General features: G+C 40.6%; 2 protein-coding genes across 10 annotated transcripts in view; one reads left to right on the forward strand and one right to left on the reverse strand.

The window, feature by feature from the left end:
* Positions 1-1,190: 1,190 nt before the first annotated feature.
* On the reverse strand, positions 1,191-9,598 carry TMEM167A (transmembrane protein 167A). Its single transcript, XM_080973325.1, has 4 exons — positions 9,482-9,598; positions 7,230-7,339; positions 5,983-6,017; positions 1,191-2,752 (listed from the first exon to the last, which is right to left on the reverse strand). The coding sequence occupies exons 1-4, from the start codon at positions 9,482-9,484 to the stop codon at positions 2,682-2,684; spliced, it is 219 nt and encodes a 72-aa protein (XP_080829451.1). The 5' UTR covers positions 9,485-9,598; the 3' UTR covers positions 1,191-2,681.
* The window catches only part of XRCC4 (X-ray repair cross complementing 4), a 102,503-nt gene continuing 92,755 nt past the window's right edge, over positions 9,541-19,288 (forward strand). For 4 of the 9 annotated variants that reach the window (XR_013977196.1, XR_013977197.1, XR_013977198.1 and 1 more), the window contains exons 1-3: positions 9,678-9,817; positions 18,224-18,375; positions 18,742-18,894. Coding sequence is in view for 6 of the 9 variants with exons in the window: in XM_080973038.1 (XP_080829164.1) it covers positions 18,345-18,375; positions 18,742-18,894 (184 nt within the window). In the remaining 3 variants the exon portion in view is untranslated. Of the gene's footprint in view, positions 9,641-9,668; positions 9,818-16,736; positions 16,990-18,223; positions 18,376-18,741; positions 18,895-19,288 lie in introns of those variants that run through there. The other 5 variants (XM_080973036.1, XM_080973037.1, XM_080973034.1 and 2 more) reach the window with 5 other exon arrangements.

A 19,288-nucleotide genomic window follows, 5' to 3' on the forward strand; every position in this document is an offset into this window, starting at 1 on the left:
ACTAGGGTGATGCTGCCGTGTTCTGCTCCACACCTGGCTCCTTGTAACAATATGCATCACTTTGCACTTGTTTATCAGTTACATCTGCCATTTTACCACCCATTCATTCAGTTTGGAGAGGTCATTTCAGAACTCTTTGCATTTTTTAATGACCATGAAGAGTACTATTTTTCTAGAAAAAGAGCTGCAGGAACTCACCTTGAACGCCTCCCTTGTTCTCTTAAAATGCCAATGGTGCCCATCTAAGAGGTGCTGGAATTGAGTTTTGGCTGAAAAAAAGCCCTGACCCTGAACAATTTAGTATTATCAGCAAACTTGGCTTACTGCTAACCCCTAACTTTAGATTGTTTATGAAGAAGTTAAAAATCACAGGTCCTGATACACCACTTTCTACTTTTCTCCATGCAGACTACTGTCTATTTTTTCCTACTTTCTGCTTCCTGCTACTTAAGGGGTTGTGGAAAACTGAAACTTTTAATAAACATTGTAAACACATTCTGCTTTGAGCTACTTAAAAAAAAAATTAATCCCCAATTGTAGCTGTGTTTTAATTCTGGGAACAAACATTTATAAACAATGGATATTATAAACTCAATAGTTCAATACACAATACAATGTAATATATATTGTATTTCCTGATCACATTTGGAAACATTTGAACAGCCATTACTGCTTTAAAAAAAAGGAACATCTTTTCAGAATAAATTTTGTATCAATATGCATGATGCATCTTCTCAACAAATTTTATTTGTTTTCTCAGGTTTGTATTCAGAAGCTTGATTATAGTTATGGAACTGCCATTGTTACAAACATGGTCAGAAAACAGGTTTTTAGAAACTCTGTGGAGAGGTATATGAACAGATCAGAAAAGCATACATTTTGACCACTCATAAAAAGGAAACAATGCATACACACAGCATTCTGAAGTAGTCATGGTTGGCCCCTTCTGATCAGGTTTTCAGAAACTTCACACACAACAAATTGTGATGTGCATATTGGGAATTCTATGCATTCTTGTTTTGCAAATGCTACATGCAGGATTATGCCATGCCACACTGCTTTCAAAGAATATGAATCCATTGGCTGCTGACATCGCCTCTCAGTTTCATGAATAAATTTACATCTTAATTGTGTGAAAAATACTGCCTGCTAAATATCCTCCAAAATACACACCATTTTCCACACAAGAGTTTAGCAACAACTGCTCAACAATGACCTTTCTTTAATTTTGCGCTTGTTCATTCTGTTATTTATACAATTACTGTAATTTTGAAAAATATAACATAACGTATTGTAAAGAGAATTGTCAGAAGGTTGTAAGAAACTGAACACATCACTGAGTACAAAAATACACTTGAAGGTCCAAGGATATTAGCATTACTTGTTAAATAAGCACAAAATCCAGAGTTTTTGGTTGTTGTTGTTTACAGTAGCCCTAATATAAAGATAGCTAAGCAGAAATAGGATGGCCACATTAGAAAAGCTCAGTTCATAAATAAACCAGTATTATCAATTGTTCCTTTCTCAATTTTTGAATGAGCTGTAGTGAATATTCCAGCAGATACAACTACTGAATGAATATAAAAGCCAGGTTTCAGGAAAAGTTCTGGATTTCATAATAGGAGAAACAAATATATTTCTCATACATTCAAGACAAGTTCCAGAATTTAACAGTCTGCAGAGATCATAAGCACACAGCACGTTATTATATAAATGTTTATTTTTTAAAAATCAGAATAAACCAAAAATATTTGATTGTTAAGTGTTGACTTTAATACAGAGCAGCGTTTGCCTGAAGTAACTGTGAACAGGATTCATTCCTTGTACAATGTATTTCTTTTATTTTACAGGTATTTTAACAACTAATTTAAAAATATTTTCAGCCTGTAGTTATATGTGGCCTGTGTGTGTGTATATATAAAACAATTAATCACAAATTTCATGTGCTTCTAATCTGAAACATTGTTTTGAATATATATTTTGCATATATCCCTGCTTTACCTCAATCTCTACTGCTTATTACACCACCATTCTTGTTGATAATAGTATAATATTGATCTGATTTTACTTTGTCTCTGCCTATGCTTTTAAGATTTTATTGTTTCAAGGTGATATCCAGCTTTGGCGTCCTGCTTGCACAAAAGGCAGGCGCTAATGCAAACAGCACTTCTCCTTCGTATCCTTCCTCCTGCATCTTCCTGTTGTGGGAATCCTCCAGAAAAGACTGGAGAAGGCACAGGGGCCTTTGGGGAAGGAGAAGGAGAAGCCCAATCATGTTTGCTAATGTGACACTGGAATTCTATCTCTGTGATTTTAAATTTTTAAAATCAAAAGTTGTTGCAAAAAATATAAACTTTTTAAAAGGTTTTGTATTTTAATAGCAATTCAATTCTCAAAGAGAGGTTTCTACTTTGTCCATCTTAAAATGTCTCATCTGAAATTCAGAATACAGTTCACATAAAAGAATTCGGCAGAAGTATGACAGTGTTAATTAATAACTGCATTTTTATAATACACCACTGCTTCCCTAACTGAAATATGGAAACAAATTGTCAAAGGTGTGTCTTGTCCAGCATTAACAAAAAAGTGAAGTGTAGAACATATTTTTCATCTCTTCTGTTTTCCCCGAGTCTTTTATTCCAAATGCGCTTGACAAATCTATTCCTGACATTTCCCCATTTTTACTGTATAAATAGAATACTGAAGGCCATCGCAATACAGCACACAGCTACATAAGGGCTCTTCCGCTCGCCTGGAAAAAGAAACAAAATTGAATTACTGGCTAGTTCACATCACACAAGCGAGTATGACTGCTTGAAAGAAATGCAGTAACGTGAAGCAGGGAAATCTGCAAGGGAAAAGACACCAAAAATGAGAATTCCAAGCACGTTTTTGGGATGTACAGGAAGGTGCAGAGGGATGGAGATGAAGGAGACATGCTATCTGTATGAACGACAGTCTATTGTGCAAGCAGGACACCACAACTGGATAGGATAGACAGAGCATAGACTGAGAGAAGGTATGGCCACCCCTGCCCCAATGCAATATCTACAAATATGCAAAATGTGTCAGTATCAACCAGACCACTTTCAGTGAAAGCTATGGGAACAGTACTTGTAAGGTAAAGCTGCAACATTACAGGGGTAAAGTGCATCAAGGGCACCAGAGAAACACAAATGCAGCCTCTCTTTTACAATTTTAAGTTTGTAATCCCCCTCCTTGTAACTGCTCATCCCTCCATAAATCTTCTTAACATGCTTCCCCTTGCACAAGAGTTTGAAACTCTTAATATGTACTACAAGCCTTAAACAGATGCGGGCAGCCTCCAGCCTGTAAGTCAGTCTTGTATCATCAGGGGGTACAATTTGGCCCACAAAGTCATAGTTGCTAAACCACGCCATTTGTTGACATCACTGGTGATGCCACTGGGTTTAATGCTGCATTGGCTTTGTTCCCTGTTGGTGAGCACAGATTGAAGCCCTTTGCAAAAGTGCTTTGTGAAACAGCTGTGTGCTTTTCCTCTACCGGTAACTGAGTGGATGGATAGTGGAGGTTGATGTGGGAGGGGAGAAGGAGCCTCCTCTCCCATACCAGCTTAAATGGGCTACTTCAAACCACTTTGGCAAAGGGCATTATGACAGTGCCCATACTTCCTTTCAGTCTCTGTGGGTTGCTGGGTGCTTCGAAACCCTGCACAATGGATTTTAGAAGGTGGGTTTGTCAATCGCTCAGTGTCATTAATGATGTCATGTGGTTTGACAGGTGGGCAGCCCCACCCACCTGTCAAATTTGGCCGGCAAGGATGATCCTAATAATGATCTGGTCCATGGAGCCAAAAGAAATTCCCCACCTTTGCCCTAAAGCAGAAACATGTCAAAAATGTTTCTCCTGTAGTGAACAATTGTTGCCATATATCTATGGTCGGTAACATTTGGTTAAACACCATAACATTTAACTGAATAAATGCTGTAATACCCAGAGTATGTTAAGCATGAAATATAATTCTTCTTCTTTGGTGATAACTCGTAGCTGAGTAAAATTGTCTTCCATGAACATGGTCTTAGCAGTCCATAAGTGGAGAATTGGCCTGTGGAGGCCAATTCTGGATCCACATGTCCTTCCACAGTGGGGACATAGGTTTCTGGGTGGGAGTTGATCACAGTGAGAGTTTGCCTTCCTCTTAGCTCGTTTCTCCTTTTCACCCTGAATTCACGCTTCTTCAAAGTCCATGACACCTTTGGTAAAGGCTGCTCTCTAATTGTTTCCCAGTTATTAGTGTTTATGTTACCTTTTATTAGATTTGCCTTGAGAACACATTTAAACCTCTTTTGTTGTGCACTGGTATTTCGCTTTCCATTCTCGAGTTGGGAATAGAGTAATTGCTTTGGAAGACGATAATCAGGCATCCAAACAACATGACCAGTCCAACAAAGTTGATGTTGAAGAATCATTGCTTTGACACTGGTGATCTTTGCTTCTTCCAGTACACTGATATTAGTTCGCCTGTCTTCCTAAGAGAGATGTAATTTTTTTCGGAGACACTGTTGATGGAATTTTTTGAGGAGTTGGGAGATGGCATTGCTAATGCTTCTGTATTGGTGGTGTGCTCAAAGGCATATGCATCCGCTCACACAAGCTGGCTGCTTAGTGAGAAATCTTTCCACAGCAAGAAACAGTTCACTGAGTCTTTGCACAAGTGAGGGCCACCACAATTACATTACGAGACACTGTCATCATCTGGCACACATTTAATTAAACTGCAAATAGCTGTGCAAATTAACATCTGCAATTTCACATCTGCTTAGAATTAATGTTGAGGAAGTCCACCTCCTACACTTTTCTTACATGTTGTACTTTTCTGTTCTTAATTTTCTTGAGAGAGGCATCCATCATCAATTAGGATTCAACGCCTGTTAGCACTACTTTACAAATAGGCAACAGCTTGTCTGCTTAAAGGTGCAGACATTAAAAAGGCTGTTTAAACACAAGGGACAGAATTGCATTCTACACTGATGTAGCTTTGTGTTTATCCTTTCACAGAAAGAGAGCAAGTGCTAAAACAGTCAGAAGGCAGGAGGGGGAGAATCACATAATGTCTGCTAGAATTTTTGGCTCTCCAGACAAGAAATTATGATTATAATAAGGTCACATCTTTTGTGTCAAAGCTAGGCACAACAGGTTTTTGAACAAGTGATTAATTTTTTGTTTTGATAACTATTAGCCTCATGTGCTGCTTTGAAGATTGGGAAAGTGGCATTCTAGAGTGCTTAACTTTTTCCTCCTGTGCCCCTTTCTAAATCACAGCTTCTCTTGTGTTTGCATTTATGTGCTGAGGACAGAACAGAATCTATGGGCACTCATGGCACATGAAGTGTGGTGCTGCCACTGCGCCACCCTTCGAGTTGTAGTGGTGTGGCAGGGAGGATGGGAGAAATATCAGGGTGGCAGTGGTAGCAGATGGAGGTTGACACACTAGCATTTGCTGCCACAACTAACCCAGTGCTCCCCTCCTCCATCCTGAAAGCAGCAGTGCCACTCTAGCCAGGACAGCAGTGCCTTACCTCATGCACCACGACTATTCTTGAATCTTTCACATCACTCCTCACATTTGTCTGTCATATAGCCTTCCCAAAGGCAGCTCAAAGTGGCATACATGCAGTCCTTACAGAATGATCCCACAACAACCCCGTGAGATAGGCAGAGAGTCTAGAGCAATTTATTGCTTGAACTTTTGCTAGGAATACTGCAATTCAGTATACAGAACATTTTTGCTCTTAAGTTTACACATTTTGATTCCTAATACTAGTAACCCTTACATTAAGCAGTCTGTTTATCAAAGTTAAAATTGCAGAAAAGTACATGCTGCGTATTTGAAAATAATACCACTAAGATTTTTTTTAAGGCAGATAAAGGCATGCTTAGATGACACACTAACATCCACTAATACAGTATATTTTTGGGAAACAGAACATGCACACTTACCAATCCTGGCACACTTCCAGAATATGCCCAATAATCTGAAAATGTATTTTGAGAAATTAGAAAAATGCAGCATTTCATATTTTAAGCTTATAATTGGATGCCTTTTTAATAGAGATAGAGTAGTTATGGCTAGAATTCGAAGACTATGTGTGTGTGTGTGTGCGCGCGCGCACACACACACACAATCATACCTCAGGTTACAGATACTTCAGGTTGCGCGTTTTCAGGTTATGGGCGCGTCAAAACCCAGAAGTACCGGAACGGGTTACTTCCGGGTTTCAGTGTTTTGCACATGTGCAGAAGCTCCGAATCGCAACCCGCGCATGCACAGACACGGCACTGTGGGTTGCAAATGCGCCTCCCGCACAGATCAAGTTCGCAACCCGAGCGTCCACTGTATACACACACACACACACCATGCTTAATGGCTCAGGCATGCCCAGTAGGATTTTGGGCTGTTTTTGTTGCAAAAGGAACTCACACTGCTAGTTCACTAAATAGTTTTGATGTGTCCATAGATACTGAAGTGGTACTTGGGAGTAGCATCCTTATGCAAGACTTTCGCTGCTGGTAATCCCATTCCAGGTACCTCAGCAACTGCCTTGTCTCATATGAACCTGCTTGAGTTCTTGTTCTAGCTTCTGGGGTCTTTCTTTTGTCCCGTCCCCTCACTGTTTCATTTTAGCCTTTTCAATAGTGGAATGACTGGCTTCCCTGTTCTGAAAGTAGGTTTGGCTCTTTCATTGCCTGTTTTCAATTTGCACTTAAGATAGCTTTGTTTCAGATGGCTTTTCTTTTTTGAAGTTAGGGCTTTTAAGGATATGTTGTTTTTATTATTTAACTGTTCTTTCATTAATTTTAACTGATTGACACTGGGTTTAAAAAAAAATCTTAAACCACCTTGTGTGTGCATCAATAAGAAAGGTATCATATAACTCTGAAAAAGAAATCAACCTCCAATTTTCTTCCCCTAATGCCTTAAGAAGCAAAAGCTCATGAAGATTTGTTGTAATGAATTATAGTTTAGCTCGGCTTTCAAAGGTTAAAATGCTTATGACAGAGATCTCACGTCAATGATTACAGCTGAGAAGAAAATCCAATAATGGTGATATCCAGTGAAATCAATGGGCAAGTAACTTGTCCATTAATTTCAATGGGTCTACTCTATCACTTGTGTCAGATATCACGCTGAGATTATAAACATGCAATTTATATTCCCCTCCCCCAAAATTTCTAGAGTTACATACCCAGTTTGATTATTATCCAGTAACCTGGGAGCCAATGATCTTATGTATGCACAGGTACATATAAGCAGAAGGATTACCGTCAGTAGGCTCTGGAAATTGAAGATTGCAGACTGAAAGAAAAAAGTAAAACAGAAGAGGAGTTATGGTTCACTTTGAAAATCGTCTCCCTGCCCCATTTGTTTCTGCATCCCTCCCTGCCAGTAAGTAGAAAAAGGTGAGTTTTGGGGGCCCATTACGTTACGTACTTCTTTACGTTGTAAACAATTCCAGTACAGGCACACACCCTAAATCTCCTAGCAAAGAAATCAGTACAAGAATATGATTTCTTTTCAATACAGTACATAATCTCCTGGAACTCTGTATTTATAAGCACTATTCAGACCACAAACTAAACAGGCATTTCAACTCTCAAAACAAAAACAACTGATGAAAAAGTTATCTGCAGCTCTGGAGTTCCTGCTTGTACCACACAACCACCAAAATGCTCATAATTATGGAAGACAGGGTGTGTGCAAATGGAAGACTTGTGCATTTCAAGGACATACTGAGGGCACCGGAAGTCTCACAGACACATTGTTCTCCTTTAGGCGATACCCTGTCAATGAGGATCAGGCCACACAGTGTTAGGACACAAGGTCAGGTTTTACCTCAAAGAAATGCTATCACAAGTCCAGCATTTTACTTTTCCCCATAGGTGTTAACTGCAGCCATTCCTTTTTAAGGTATAAATAAAGGAGTAAGCTTGGGAACACTATTGATGTGGGGAGTCAAGCCTTTTCCTGCTGATGCAAGCCATTGATAATTAAGTCTTCTAAGGATGGGCTGCAGCTCAGCTGTTTGTTTGTTTGCTTGTTAGCATTATGAAACAATTTAATATATTTTAAATCCTTGAGTAGCAAGTTGTAGAGCCCTTACTTGGCATCCATATGATCCTGGATTGAATCACTGACCTCCAAAAGGAGGGTGGGAAAGACTTCTGCCTGAAAGCATGGAGAATCATTGCCCATCTATGTAGACAATGCTCAGTTGGATAGACCAGTGGCCTGATTTGTATAAGGCAGTTTCCCATGTTCCTATCTGCATCTCATCATCTATCCTATCTAATCATGGATTCTATTTCTTGGCAATGTTCAAGTATGATGGACTGACTCTAAACTCACAAACTCAGACAGCTATAGCTGATGTAAAAAGACGAGAGTGATGTGTGTAGTGTAAAGTGAAAAAGGCAGAGAAAAAGTAGAGTTTATACCAGAACATCTGTGGTCTCATTATTTGAAAGAACTATGGTCAGGACCCAGAATCAAATACCAAGGACTGTGCATCAGATGGAAACTTTGAGCTAGTTTTTCCTCAGACAATAGCCACTCGTATCACACAACTAACCTCTTTTAAAACCAAGCAAAGATTCAAAAGCAACTAGAGATATAAGGTGATGTTTCACTATTCATCCCAACAAAATATCAAAAGCTGTTTGGCGCTCAGCACATATATGCACCTTTTTACTGAATAAAACCCCATTAGTGAAATCCTATGTAAACAGCATGGCTTGTACACGTGCCTTTATCTATAGTTACATGTAAATAATGTAAAACACTACACTGCAGTCCTATGCACATCCACTTCCAAGTAAACTTGGGATAAGCTTGTGCTGCTGCACACATGCAAAGGGGCACTAATTCCAATTGTTTAGCCACTATTTTAATGGGTACTGTCCAGTGCTTTTTATGTGGAAACCTATGGCATCTTGATGTGAGAACAGTTTAAAATCACGCAAAGGCCTCTGCAATTTAATGCAAATTATTATTATTAATTTATTAACCAGTCATTATTAGCACACACAAAAAAACTCCTAAAGAATCTGAGTGCTGCTCTGGGGAAAGTAAAATGAAGACATGAGACCTTGAGTGTATAGTATTTAGAATAGCAGGTGAGAAGGCAGCATTTTAAGTATAACAAGAAGAAAGTTCAAAAGGGGGAAGCAGGTTTCCCAAACGATAATTTCACCACCACATTCTGGAAAAGGGAAGATGCTGCAACCACAACAACCTTTTTTTAAAAAAAGGAAAGGCCACTATTGTAGTGAGAGAGAGGCTGAGCGGGGGAGGAGCGGAAACGGGCAGAGAGCACCCCCAGTGCCCATCTCTGAGCCCAACGGCTCCACTCACAAACACAGGCCGACTACCGGAGACAAAGGCGACCTAACCGAAGCCCCCCCCCCCCCATCCAAATAAACCCCCGACCGCCGCGCTTACCATAGTTACGCAGCGCCGCGAGCCACATCACACATCCGGTAGCCAAGGGGCGGGGCACGGAAGAAGCGGCGCCTTACACGCCCCACTGATTGGTTAGGAGGAGGCACAGGCTCCGGATAGGCGCAGGCGAAGACGGGGCCGGCGTTCCCATTGGAAGACGTGAGTGGGACGGGCAGCGCTCGAGGGCGGTGGAGGGGCCGAAACGGGGAAAGGCGCTGGCTTCCCGTTGGCTAGGGAAAGGAGGAGGCGGGGCACTTCCAACCGACACACAGAAAAAAAAGGGGGGGTATTATTGGTTATAGAAGCCGGAAGTGGCAGTTTTCAATGCGGTGTGAGGTAGGCAAAGTGACGGGCAAGGAGCAGAGCCGGGTGGGGGGCGAATGTGTGGGGTTGGAAGCGAGGAAGTTCCTTCCAAGGGGCGCGTTGAAGGAGCGGGCGGGAGAGAAGAAACACGTCTTTTGCCAACAGTGCAATTCTGTGCCCGCTTACACAGGAGTAAACCCCGCTCTCCCTATAGGACTTCCTTCTTGGGCGGCATGGTGGTCAGGACTGAACCCTAAAGAGTCCTACCCGCCCCGCGCCTCTTCCTCGCTCTCTTTCTGCATCAGGGAGGAGATACTCCATTCTGGGCACTTCTACTGTATTTCCTATCCGAGAATTAGGCGTTTTGTTTTGGGTGCGCCTCATACGTTGCTTGCAGGGGCTGATGGGAGTTGTAGTCCAAAAGCATGTGGAGGGTGCCCAAGGCTGCGCTAGAGAGTCTTGAACTGACAAGCCACACTCCGCTTCGATGATCTTGTGAAAAGTAGTTCGTCGAAATCGGAAATAAGTCGTCCTATATGCTTTGGTGGGGTTTTTTTTACGAGAAGCCCCCAGACCTACTAGGTAGTGCAAAGTTGCTCCGAACACAGTTTGAGTCTTAAGAATTGGCGTTGGGTACCAGGACTGAAGCGGGTTCACGGGCCTTTCACGCAAAAAAGGTCTGCTGTTTGCTTACTTTCTTCATTTCAGCAGCCTAACATTACAACGTTGTTTTTTGCAATTGGGAACCAGAAAGCCACCCAATGAACGACTGTCAGTACATCCTGACCAGACTTTTGCCTGCCCCACTGTAGTTCAAGACAACTTAGTTGGTCCATGGTCTAAATGATAATAAAAAGCTGAAAACTATTTATTTAAAAAGATGCTTTTTTTAAACAAACAAACAAACCTTTGGCTGTACTAAATCCAGACACTTGCATAGATCTATGCTATCTGATGCTTCTGAACTGCTGTATTTGTATATAAAAAGAAATTAGACCAAATGGCAAAGAAGCGATTTCAAGCACTTTGGTCCAGGACACTTTTAGTTTATGCAAAAACTTTTTCTTAAGAAGGGCAGTTTTCCAAGCCTTGGAATACCAAAACCCCAGATTATTGAGAGCAAAGTACTTTCAGAGTTTAGCAATTGCAGCATAGGCCACTGTCAAAAGATGCAAAATCAGTTCCTTTTTATTCAGATTGAAATTAGCTTGTAGATTCAGATCAAAGAGCCAGACAAAGGAAGGGCTGAATTGTTTGTCCATTTATCAGTAAGATATCAGATATACAAAACTCTTTTACCTTGAGGAAGTTCCACCACGTAGGTGTTAAGTACCAGCCATGTACTACAGTATAGGCAACTCCCCTTGCATTTTGGGGTTCTATCTGAGGCACCACATGTGCCAGCAGGACATACAGAACCCTGCCCAGCCCCCTTCACCCCCCCCCGCATTGCTGAAAACAGGGTGTGTATTATCACATGTTACTTTAACGCTTGCAAATGGGAAGTTGCCTGTATTTTCAGGGAGCGTTCCCTAGTTTGAGCCAAAAGAGATCTGTATGGAACCTTGGACTAGAGCTTTTCCCACTCATCTTTCTGAACACCCCAGTTTTGTTCCTAGTAGGACCTAGGGTTTTGACCTGAAGTAAAAATTATGTTTAATTTTTTTTTTTATACCACAGTGAAACTAACCATTTAATGGGACCCAAGGAATCCATAATAATCACTTCCCTGGCTTTTAAGTTGTCAATTGCATCCATTGCTTTTCTGCCCAGCTATGAAAAAAAGAGAAGCTATTAAATAACTATTTTCAGAGAGAGTGCCCTTGTATGACTTCTATTTTTGTTAAGGGTACTGGTAATTGTAGCTCTGTGAGGGGGCCCTCCTAACAACTCTTGGCAACTTTAACAAGTTACATATCCCAGGATGCTTTGTGGAGTGTGGTGACTGTTAAAGTGGTATAAGAGTACTTTAATTGTATGGTGTGGATGTGACCATTGTTGGGCTTCAACTCCTATCTGACCATTGGCCATGTTGACAGGGGCTGATAGCAGTAGTAACCCAGCAGCAACTAGAGTGCACCATGTTGGCTATTCTGACTCGGTCTAGAATAGTTTATCACCCAGGAATGCCTGGAGTTGATCAAACACAATGTGCTTAACTTTTAAAAAAATGTATTTCGAGGGGTTCCAGGTAGTAGTTCCCCAAATCTACTGGCTTGGGGGACACCATTTTCAGCAAGGATGGCTTGCCATAACACTCTTTGTGTCACTCTTGCTCAAGGTATTATTAGCATTATTGAAAGATGGGATGAAATGTTATAATGTTTTAATAAATATTATTAACTAACTACCTTGTTCACAATAGGGGCCTGTGTTTTCTAGCTAGCTTTAATAAGCCATAAAAAGCAAGGATCAATTGTGGTTGAATGGACTTTTCCAAGCACCCTGTCAACATCCTCAGTTAATTATAACTGGAACTGATCCAAGCAATTGAGATAAGTGGGTGACACGAACATCTCAGACATAACTCTTGACCCAACAATAACAAGTTTGAATGGATGTGAGCGACTTTATCTGCAAACATATAACAATTATGTTACAGCAGGCTATCAGGTATGAGGAGAAATGAGACTGATAGCCATTTCCAGACTGAACAATAGCTCTACTGCACAACATTCCATAGTTGCAGTGATGGCAGAGAAGGAGGATCTCTTTATCATTGCAACACAGTATTTCAAATAAACTCTATATTATGTTTGTCCAGAGTTCTCCCATCAGCTGGATTGTGAGCTCAAGAGTGTCAGAACCTGGGACCTGAGAACCAGGATCTAAAGACAACAAGGAGGGAGCAAAAGATAACTAGCTAGAAGCATAGACTAATCGGGATCAGAGGACAAACAGAGTAGGAATTGGGACCATGGAGGGAGCCCAGAAATGTAAGAGACACTGGAGCTTATGTAAACTTCATTACTTAACCAAGGATTAGCTAGAAAAGTCCTTATATATTTTTCTGCCTAAAATCCAATGGCAAATCTTAGTGGGTGGAACCATGCAAGTTTGGAAGTGTCTTCCCTGAGAGGTTGCAGTTGTGTAGCTCACCGCATGGGACATGGGCCAGCAATTTCGGACACCTCCAGACTTTTGTATTCTGATTTGTTCCTGCAACTTGATTAACCTTAATTCCTCAGAGTAATTGTGTCAGTAGCCTATGTCAGTTCCTTATTCTGAGCGTCAACAAGGCCAGAGCTAGAAGACTTGGTAGAACTGGTTGAAAAATATAGAGAGTTCAGCAGTCTGGCAGCAGATTGGTCTACTATATCTCCCAACTCAGCAAATGAATTCGTGACAAGAGGTGCAAGCCAGTTCCATGCTCCTCTGGCAATACATAGTTCACCCAAATCTGGGCTAGACCAGAACACAAGGTCTTGTGTGACTAGCTGTATGCAATCATAGTCTTATGATTGTCATGACTGTCCAGACTCCTAAGCCAGGTTTGGTAAGGTGTTCTCACCATGGAAGTTGTTTGCAACAATTTTATCTGTGTGATGACAACATGGGCGTAGCCAGGGTTTTTGTTGGGGGAGGGCAAGACTTTTGTTAGGGATGCAGAACTGATGTGATTGATCCATTAGTTAAGTATTTCTATTGTTTTACTTGATCGGGGTGGGGGCAGCTGCCCCCTTGCCTCCCCCCTCCCCCGCTTTACTCATGAATGACACCAATGAATAGTTTCTGTCATCACAGCTGTTTTCCTTTATGGATACATTTACAAAATGGAATTATGTAAATTGAAGATTTGATATGTACTTGCAGCGATCCAGGTTGGTAGTATGAAGCAAGGGATTGGATCGCCCAGTTCCCTAAACTTCCCCTCTCCCTGCTGTACACTTTGATTTAGTTCAGATAGTCCTTTAATATGAGATATAATTGATTTGGGACCTGCAGGAACAGTGTTTATATATTAAGTTGGTAGTGGTCATGTTCCCTGGTGAGAGGAATACGTGAACATCCAAAATAGCAGGGTAATCTTGACTATTTGAAATGCTTTTATTTCTCTCCCAGCACCAGCAGACAGCACTATGCCCCTGACGTGATGGAGAGCAGAGGCACACTGGCAGGTCCTGGCCCCTAACTTGCTCTCACTAAATTATTTATTCTCCTTTTTGGTAACATTAATGCGCAAAGTATGTAGTGATTTAGACTATACTTGAAATTTGTTCATTACGTTTTATTTTGTTTTTAATGTTAATTATGCTTCCTTTATATGACTAGTTGAGTTGTCAGTAGAAGCTCCATGTTGAGTGTTTAGCTGAATATTATTTGAAATGATCCAGAAGCCTCATGTGGTTATGAGGACGAAGGCCAAATTCAGTCCCATCCACAGGTGGCAGGAAACTGATTATGCCTGCATTTGAGTCTTCGATAATGTTGGCTTTGGTTGCTGTCAGTAGATCCAAAATGAAATGCACTGGAGGACTGACGTTTACTGTGTCCATGTTTGGGGAAAATGATATACAATAATAATGTTTACAAAAAATATTACTTTAGGTCCACCGTCCACTCTCAGAAATGAAGAATGTGTTTCCTTTATTGGAGAATAAAATAAATGACCTGAGAATGTGAAATGTAGACTTCCTCTGAGACATTTTGGCAAAAGAAAGCAGAAAACATAGGAAATACATCACTACATAGAGTTGTCTATGTTTCTTTACTGTTTTGTTGTACTATATAGGCTTAGTTAATATGATCCCATTGAAACCAATGGGGCAAACTAGTCCCGTTTTCAGTGGTATCTAAATGCAGCTGACTTAATCAGTCTATTGTGTGCAAACTTCAGTAAAATACCTAAATGTTGTAATACCATTTTGATAACCCTACTACTGATGTTGAGCTGAGTAACATTCTAATGGGCTTATTGTACTCCCCCCCCCCAAAAGTTCATTTCATCTGTTTGCTTTGTGGATCAAGCTGTGTGTCTGATACAGCTCACATTAGAACATGGTTTTTAAAATCATGGCATTATCCAGCCAGAGTTAGTGAAATTCCAGTTCCATTGATTTCAGCTTGAAAAATGTAAGCATCTTATGAAAACTTCTTTTGAAGTCAACAGAACTATAAAGTGCTTATGGTTTTTTAAAAATACAGTAGCAACCCATAATAGGTTATGTGTAAGTAAGGTTTGCTCTGAGTTAGTTGTGCCTATTAATTGTGCCTAAGTTAGTCATGCCTATTAATTTCAATAGGGTTACTCTAAGTAGAACTAACACTGGATACAATCCAATGTTATATTGTTCTAACAAGAAGAAATCATAGCTGATTAGTTATGAGATAAACAAGTTGCTGCTTATTTATATATTTTCTCAGTTTTTAGCTTCGTAGTAGGAACATAGCAATGGCTATTCTTCAATAAAGTCAAGAGTACCATGACTTGTTCTGGTTTACATTAGCTAAGTTCCAGAAAGCTAGCTTAAGTATTGCTTTGTTTTGTTGCAGCCATCAGTGACCATTTCTGTTCATATAAATTTAACCTGTAAAAGCAAATTAAAATTTTAAAGACTTGACCCTAACCCTAATGGTTCCCTAGGTTTGCTAGTACTTCCTCCAGTTCCAGCTAGCATTAGTCCCAGTGGGACATTGCTTTCCTTGCTCTTTGTTGCTGAGTGGAGGTAGGACTGTGAACATCCTATTGGGTAGAGTTCTGCTCTTCTAAGATGGAAGGAAGCACACTGTTTGACTGATGGTGGTCAGGGAGTACCTGTAGAGAATAGTTTTTGGGGTAGATGGTGTGTGTGTGCATGTGCGCACGCCACAATAGCAACTGTAACAGAGATTCTTGCTGTGAATTCCCTCAGGAATGATGGGAAAACAGTCTTTTTTTCAAACATGCTGACTGCAGGAATGAGTAAATGGTTGTGGGGCTCCTGTGTGATAGGTTTGCAAGAATTTTGCCTGCTGCTTCAAAAATAATTACAGTGGTGCCTCGGGTTACAAACACCTCGGGTTACAGACATTTCAGGTTACAGACTCCGCTAACCTCGGGTTAAGAACTTTACCTCAGGATAAGAACAGAAATCACGCGCTGGCAGCATGGCGGCAGCGGGAGGCCCTATTAGCTAAAGTGGTACCTCAGGTTAAGAATGGTTTCAGGTTAAGAATGGACCTCCGGAATGAATTAAGTTCTTAACCAGAGGTATCACGCAGAATAATGATGACATTTTGGCATGGAAACACTCTGCTGTCATACAGAATAGACCAGAAAAGTTGGCAGATTTTTTTTTGCATTGGGTTGAAATATTGGTTTACAAGGAGGGACCAAACTGTAGAGGGGAGTCAAGATGTGTTTCTTTGCCCTGATCCACATTAGAGGTCCCAGCCAGGCCCAAGCTCTAAGGCTAGCAGAAGGAAGGCTCGTTTGATAAGCCAGTGAGAGGGGCCCTGCTGTGCTCCTTTTCCTCCCAGGGCAAAATAAGCTGTGGAGAAAGCTAGTTAGAAGTGCACTGTGCATTGGTTGCAAGTAAGTGGACAGGCAGATGGGGGTTGGTTGAGGCAGACTGGGGCTAATGGGCAGCCCTTACGGTCAAGCCTCTACCACTGCTCATGTGTTTCTTGAAACATGGCAAGATCACCTAAGGCTATGTGCCATGTGGACAGGATCAAGCTGTAAATGTAATTGTTCAAGAGTTGTAATATTTTTTCTTTTAGATCTGCATGTTCCCAAAGTATAATAGCGGAGGTTTGAGACTGCTGCAACCTTTCTCCCTCAATCACTCTCTCAAAAGACAGTTCTGTAAGCCAGAAAGGAAAAGCTGGAGTCGAAGTATAATGACACTCTGTGGAACAGTGAAGGAAACCTAAAAATTGGCTTCTGTATTGTGCCTGAGTGCTGTCCAAAGCAGTGTACAAAATCATTTGTCTACTAATTTTTTTAAAAAGTGTCTTGTTTATTCATCAGGAATGTGGACTGTCATTGTTCGTGGAGTAGACTCCAACTAATTACATGCCAGCCAACAGCTGATTCTTACCCAGAAGGAAGCATTGCCTAATAAAGATCATAGATGCCAACACTAAAAGACACAAAGTACTAAAGATGAGCAGCTCAATCGTCAACTGTCTGATGCTTTCAATACAGCCAGTGATGTACAAATTGGGGTGGAACTCTGTGCTTCCCACCTGCAAGCCAATCTTTCTTCCTTAGCAGTTATATGGTGAGGTGTTGATATGTAATATGATTCTTCAAACCCTTAGGAAAAAAATGCTGGCTTTCCTGTTGCTATAATCAATCAGTTTCCCTAAAGCGTTTCTTTGTATTAATGAAGGGACATAGAGACTGAGTGCTTTAATTTTCCAAAAATGGCAAGTATCTTCAGACTACAGAAGCAGCTTTATTGAATCTTTAAAGGCATTCCAGGATACTCCTTCCCATCTGGCTATTACTGGCTGAGAGATGCTTATCATAGGATTAAAAATGGGTCTTATTTACAATAGCATCTAAATGAGGTAGTGCTAGAAAATATTTGGGTTTTACCAGTCTGCTTTAATTAAACAGTGATATTGTTGTAAAAGTAAAATCCCAACAGTTATTATTCAGAAATACCAGAAATTTGCAAAAGCTGCTTTTAAGAACTTGTGAAGTTTTTAATGTGTGTTTTTCTTTCAGTAACAAATAGAAGCAAACTGTTTTTAATTGTTTATTTAAACATTTTCAGAAGAATTCACAAGCATTACAATAGGCTACTGGGTGTTTTAGGAACAAATGCTGAAATATGGTTGTTATGTGGATAATGTGCACTGAAGGGGACCCGTGTTATAAGTTTGTATTCCCCCTCCGTCCTGCCCCCATACTGTCTGGGCCCTGCAGGCTCTAAGGCCATCTGCATCATCGGAATCCCAGTGCAAACTGTGACTTCCACAGTGAATCAGATCCTTGATGTCTCTGTGGAATGAGAGAGAGGACCTGATCTACAGATGCCTCTAGGTTTGGCATGCACTGAAGATGATATCATTGCATTCTGTAGCCTAGATTAGTTTCTGACAGGCCTGAAATGAGCTGGTGTGGTGAATTTTTACAGGGTGGGTTGTGTCAAATTATCTTGGGTGTTTCTTTGCTTAACCGTAATCTTCTATCAAAAGCTCCCCCCCCCCATTTGCCCCTTTATCTACACTGCTTCTTTAGTTGATAAAAAACTTTTAAATAAATGAAATAAACAAGAAACTTATGTGTAATAACGAGAAGCCTTTTAAGCTTTGCATTGGTTACTCTGGGTATTCATGCTCAATCAAGAGAAGAAGACTGATTTTTCACTTAGAATTCAAACATGCTTTTCCAATTGATGAGTTCCAGTTGTGATTTTTGTTATGGTTATAGTCTTTAGGCCCCTCAGCATTATTTTAAGTGAATTGCTCCTCACTTTTTTCTTTTTCTTTTTTATTACAATGCAGCTGTTTTCTAAGTTAACATTTGGAGCTGAACTTCTCCATTGCTCAAGAGCAGAAGGCTTTGTTGACTTAGATCCAGGGATGCATGTGAGCAGCAGTGACCACTGCCTATGGGTTTGCACACATGTGTATAGTTGTGCTTAGCTTTGGGAGAGGTAAGAATCCTGACACAAAGGTCCCTCTTCCTCCACTTGTTGGCTCAAGTGAACTATATTTAGTACTCCCACCCCACTTGAATATTTATTCTAAAGTATAGTACAGTCTCTTTCAGGTTATGGAGGCCATGCAGGTTTTGTGTATTAGATTTTAAATTCCTACAGGACAAATAAAGGAAGCTTAAATTATTTGGTCCCATAGAGAAATTGAAACATTATCTGTATTAATTCACAGAGCTGTGGTTAGCATAGCTTGCCAATTTCATATTTTGTTCCTCTTCATTGAACTGGGAATAGATTTAAGTTATATATTGTTTCTCCCCGCCCCCCCCCCCCCACCCTCCATCTCTCAATTTTCCTAAACAGCCTTTTGGAGAACAATGGAGAAGAAAGTTGTTCGCATCTGCCCTGTTTCTGATCCAGGCACAACTTATTTTCTTCAGATAGCGTGGCAAAAAGATTTGGGCGCCGGTTTTGATGTAGTACTCACTGATGGCCTATCAGCTTGGACTGGGAAAGGTGATGTATGATCAGATGCTATTTATTTATGGAATTATTTATTTCAAGGATTTCTGTCTCACTTTTCTTCAACAAGTGCACAGAATGGTATATGTGAAATGAGACTTCCCCCAGATTCTTCATTGTCAGGCCTCAAATGCATAAGCAAAACTTCAAAACTTATAGTGTGAACTATAAGGCTAAGCCACAAACAGTGACTTTCCTGAAAACCTTAGCAGCCAGCCAGGGATATAAGGTATCAAGTGGGCCTTAAGGTATCCTGGACCAAAGTTTTAAGGGTCTTGTAAATTAATACCAGAATCTTGAACTTGGCCTGGTGCCCTATAGATGGTCAATGCAAGAGTTTAAGTACTGAAGTTTTGTGCTGATGGTAGTCTGACCACAGTGTTGATGG

The sequence above is a fragment of the Podarcis pityusensis genome (assembly GCF_964106645.2).
Source record: "Podarcis pityusensis genome assembly, chromosome: 11".
NCBI lineage: Eukaryota > Metazoa > Chordata > Lepidosauria > Squamata > Lacertidae > Podarcis > Podarcis pityusensis.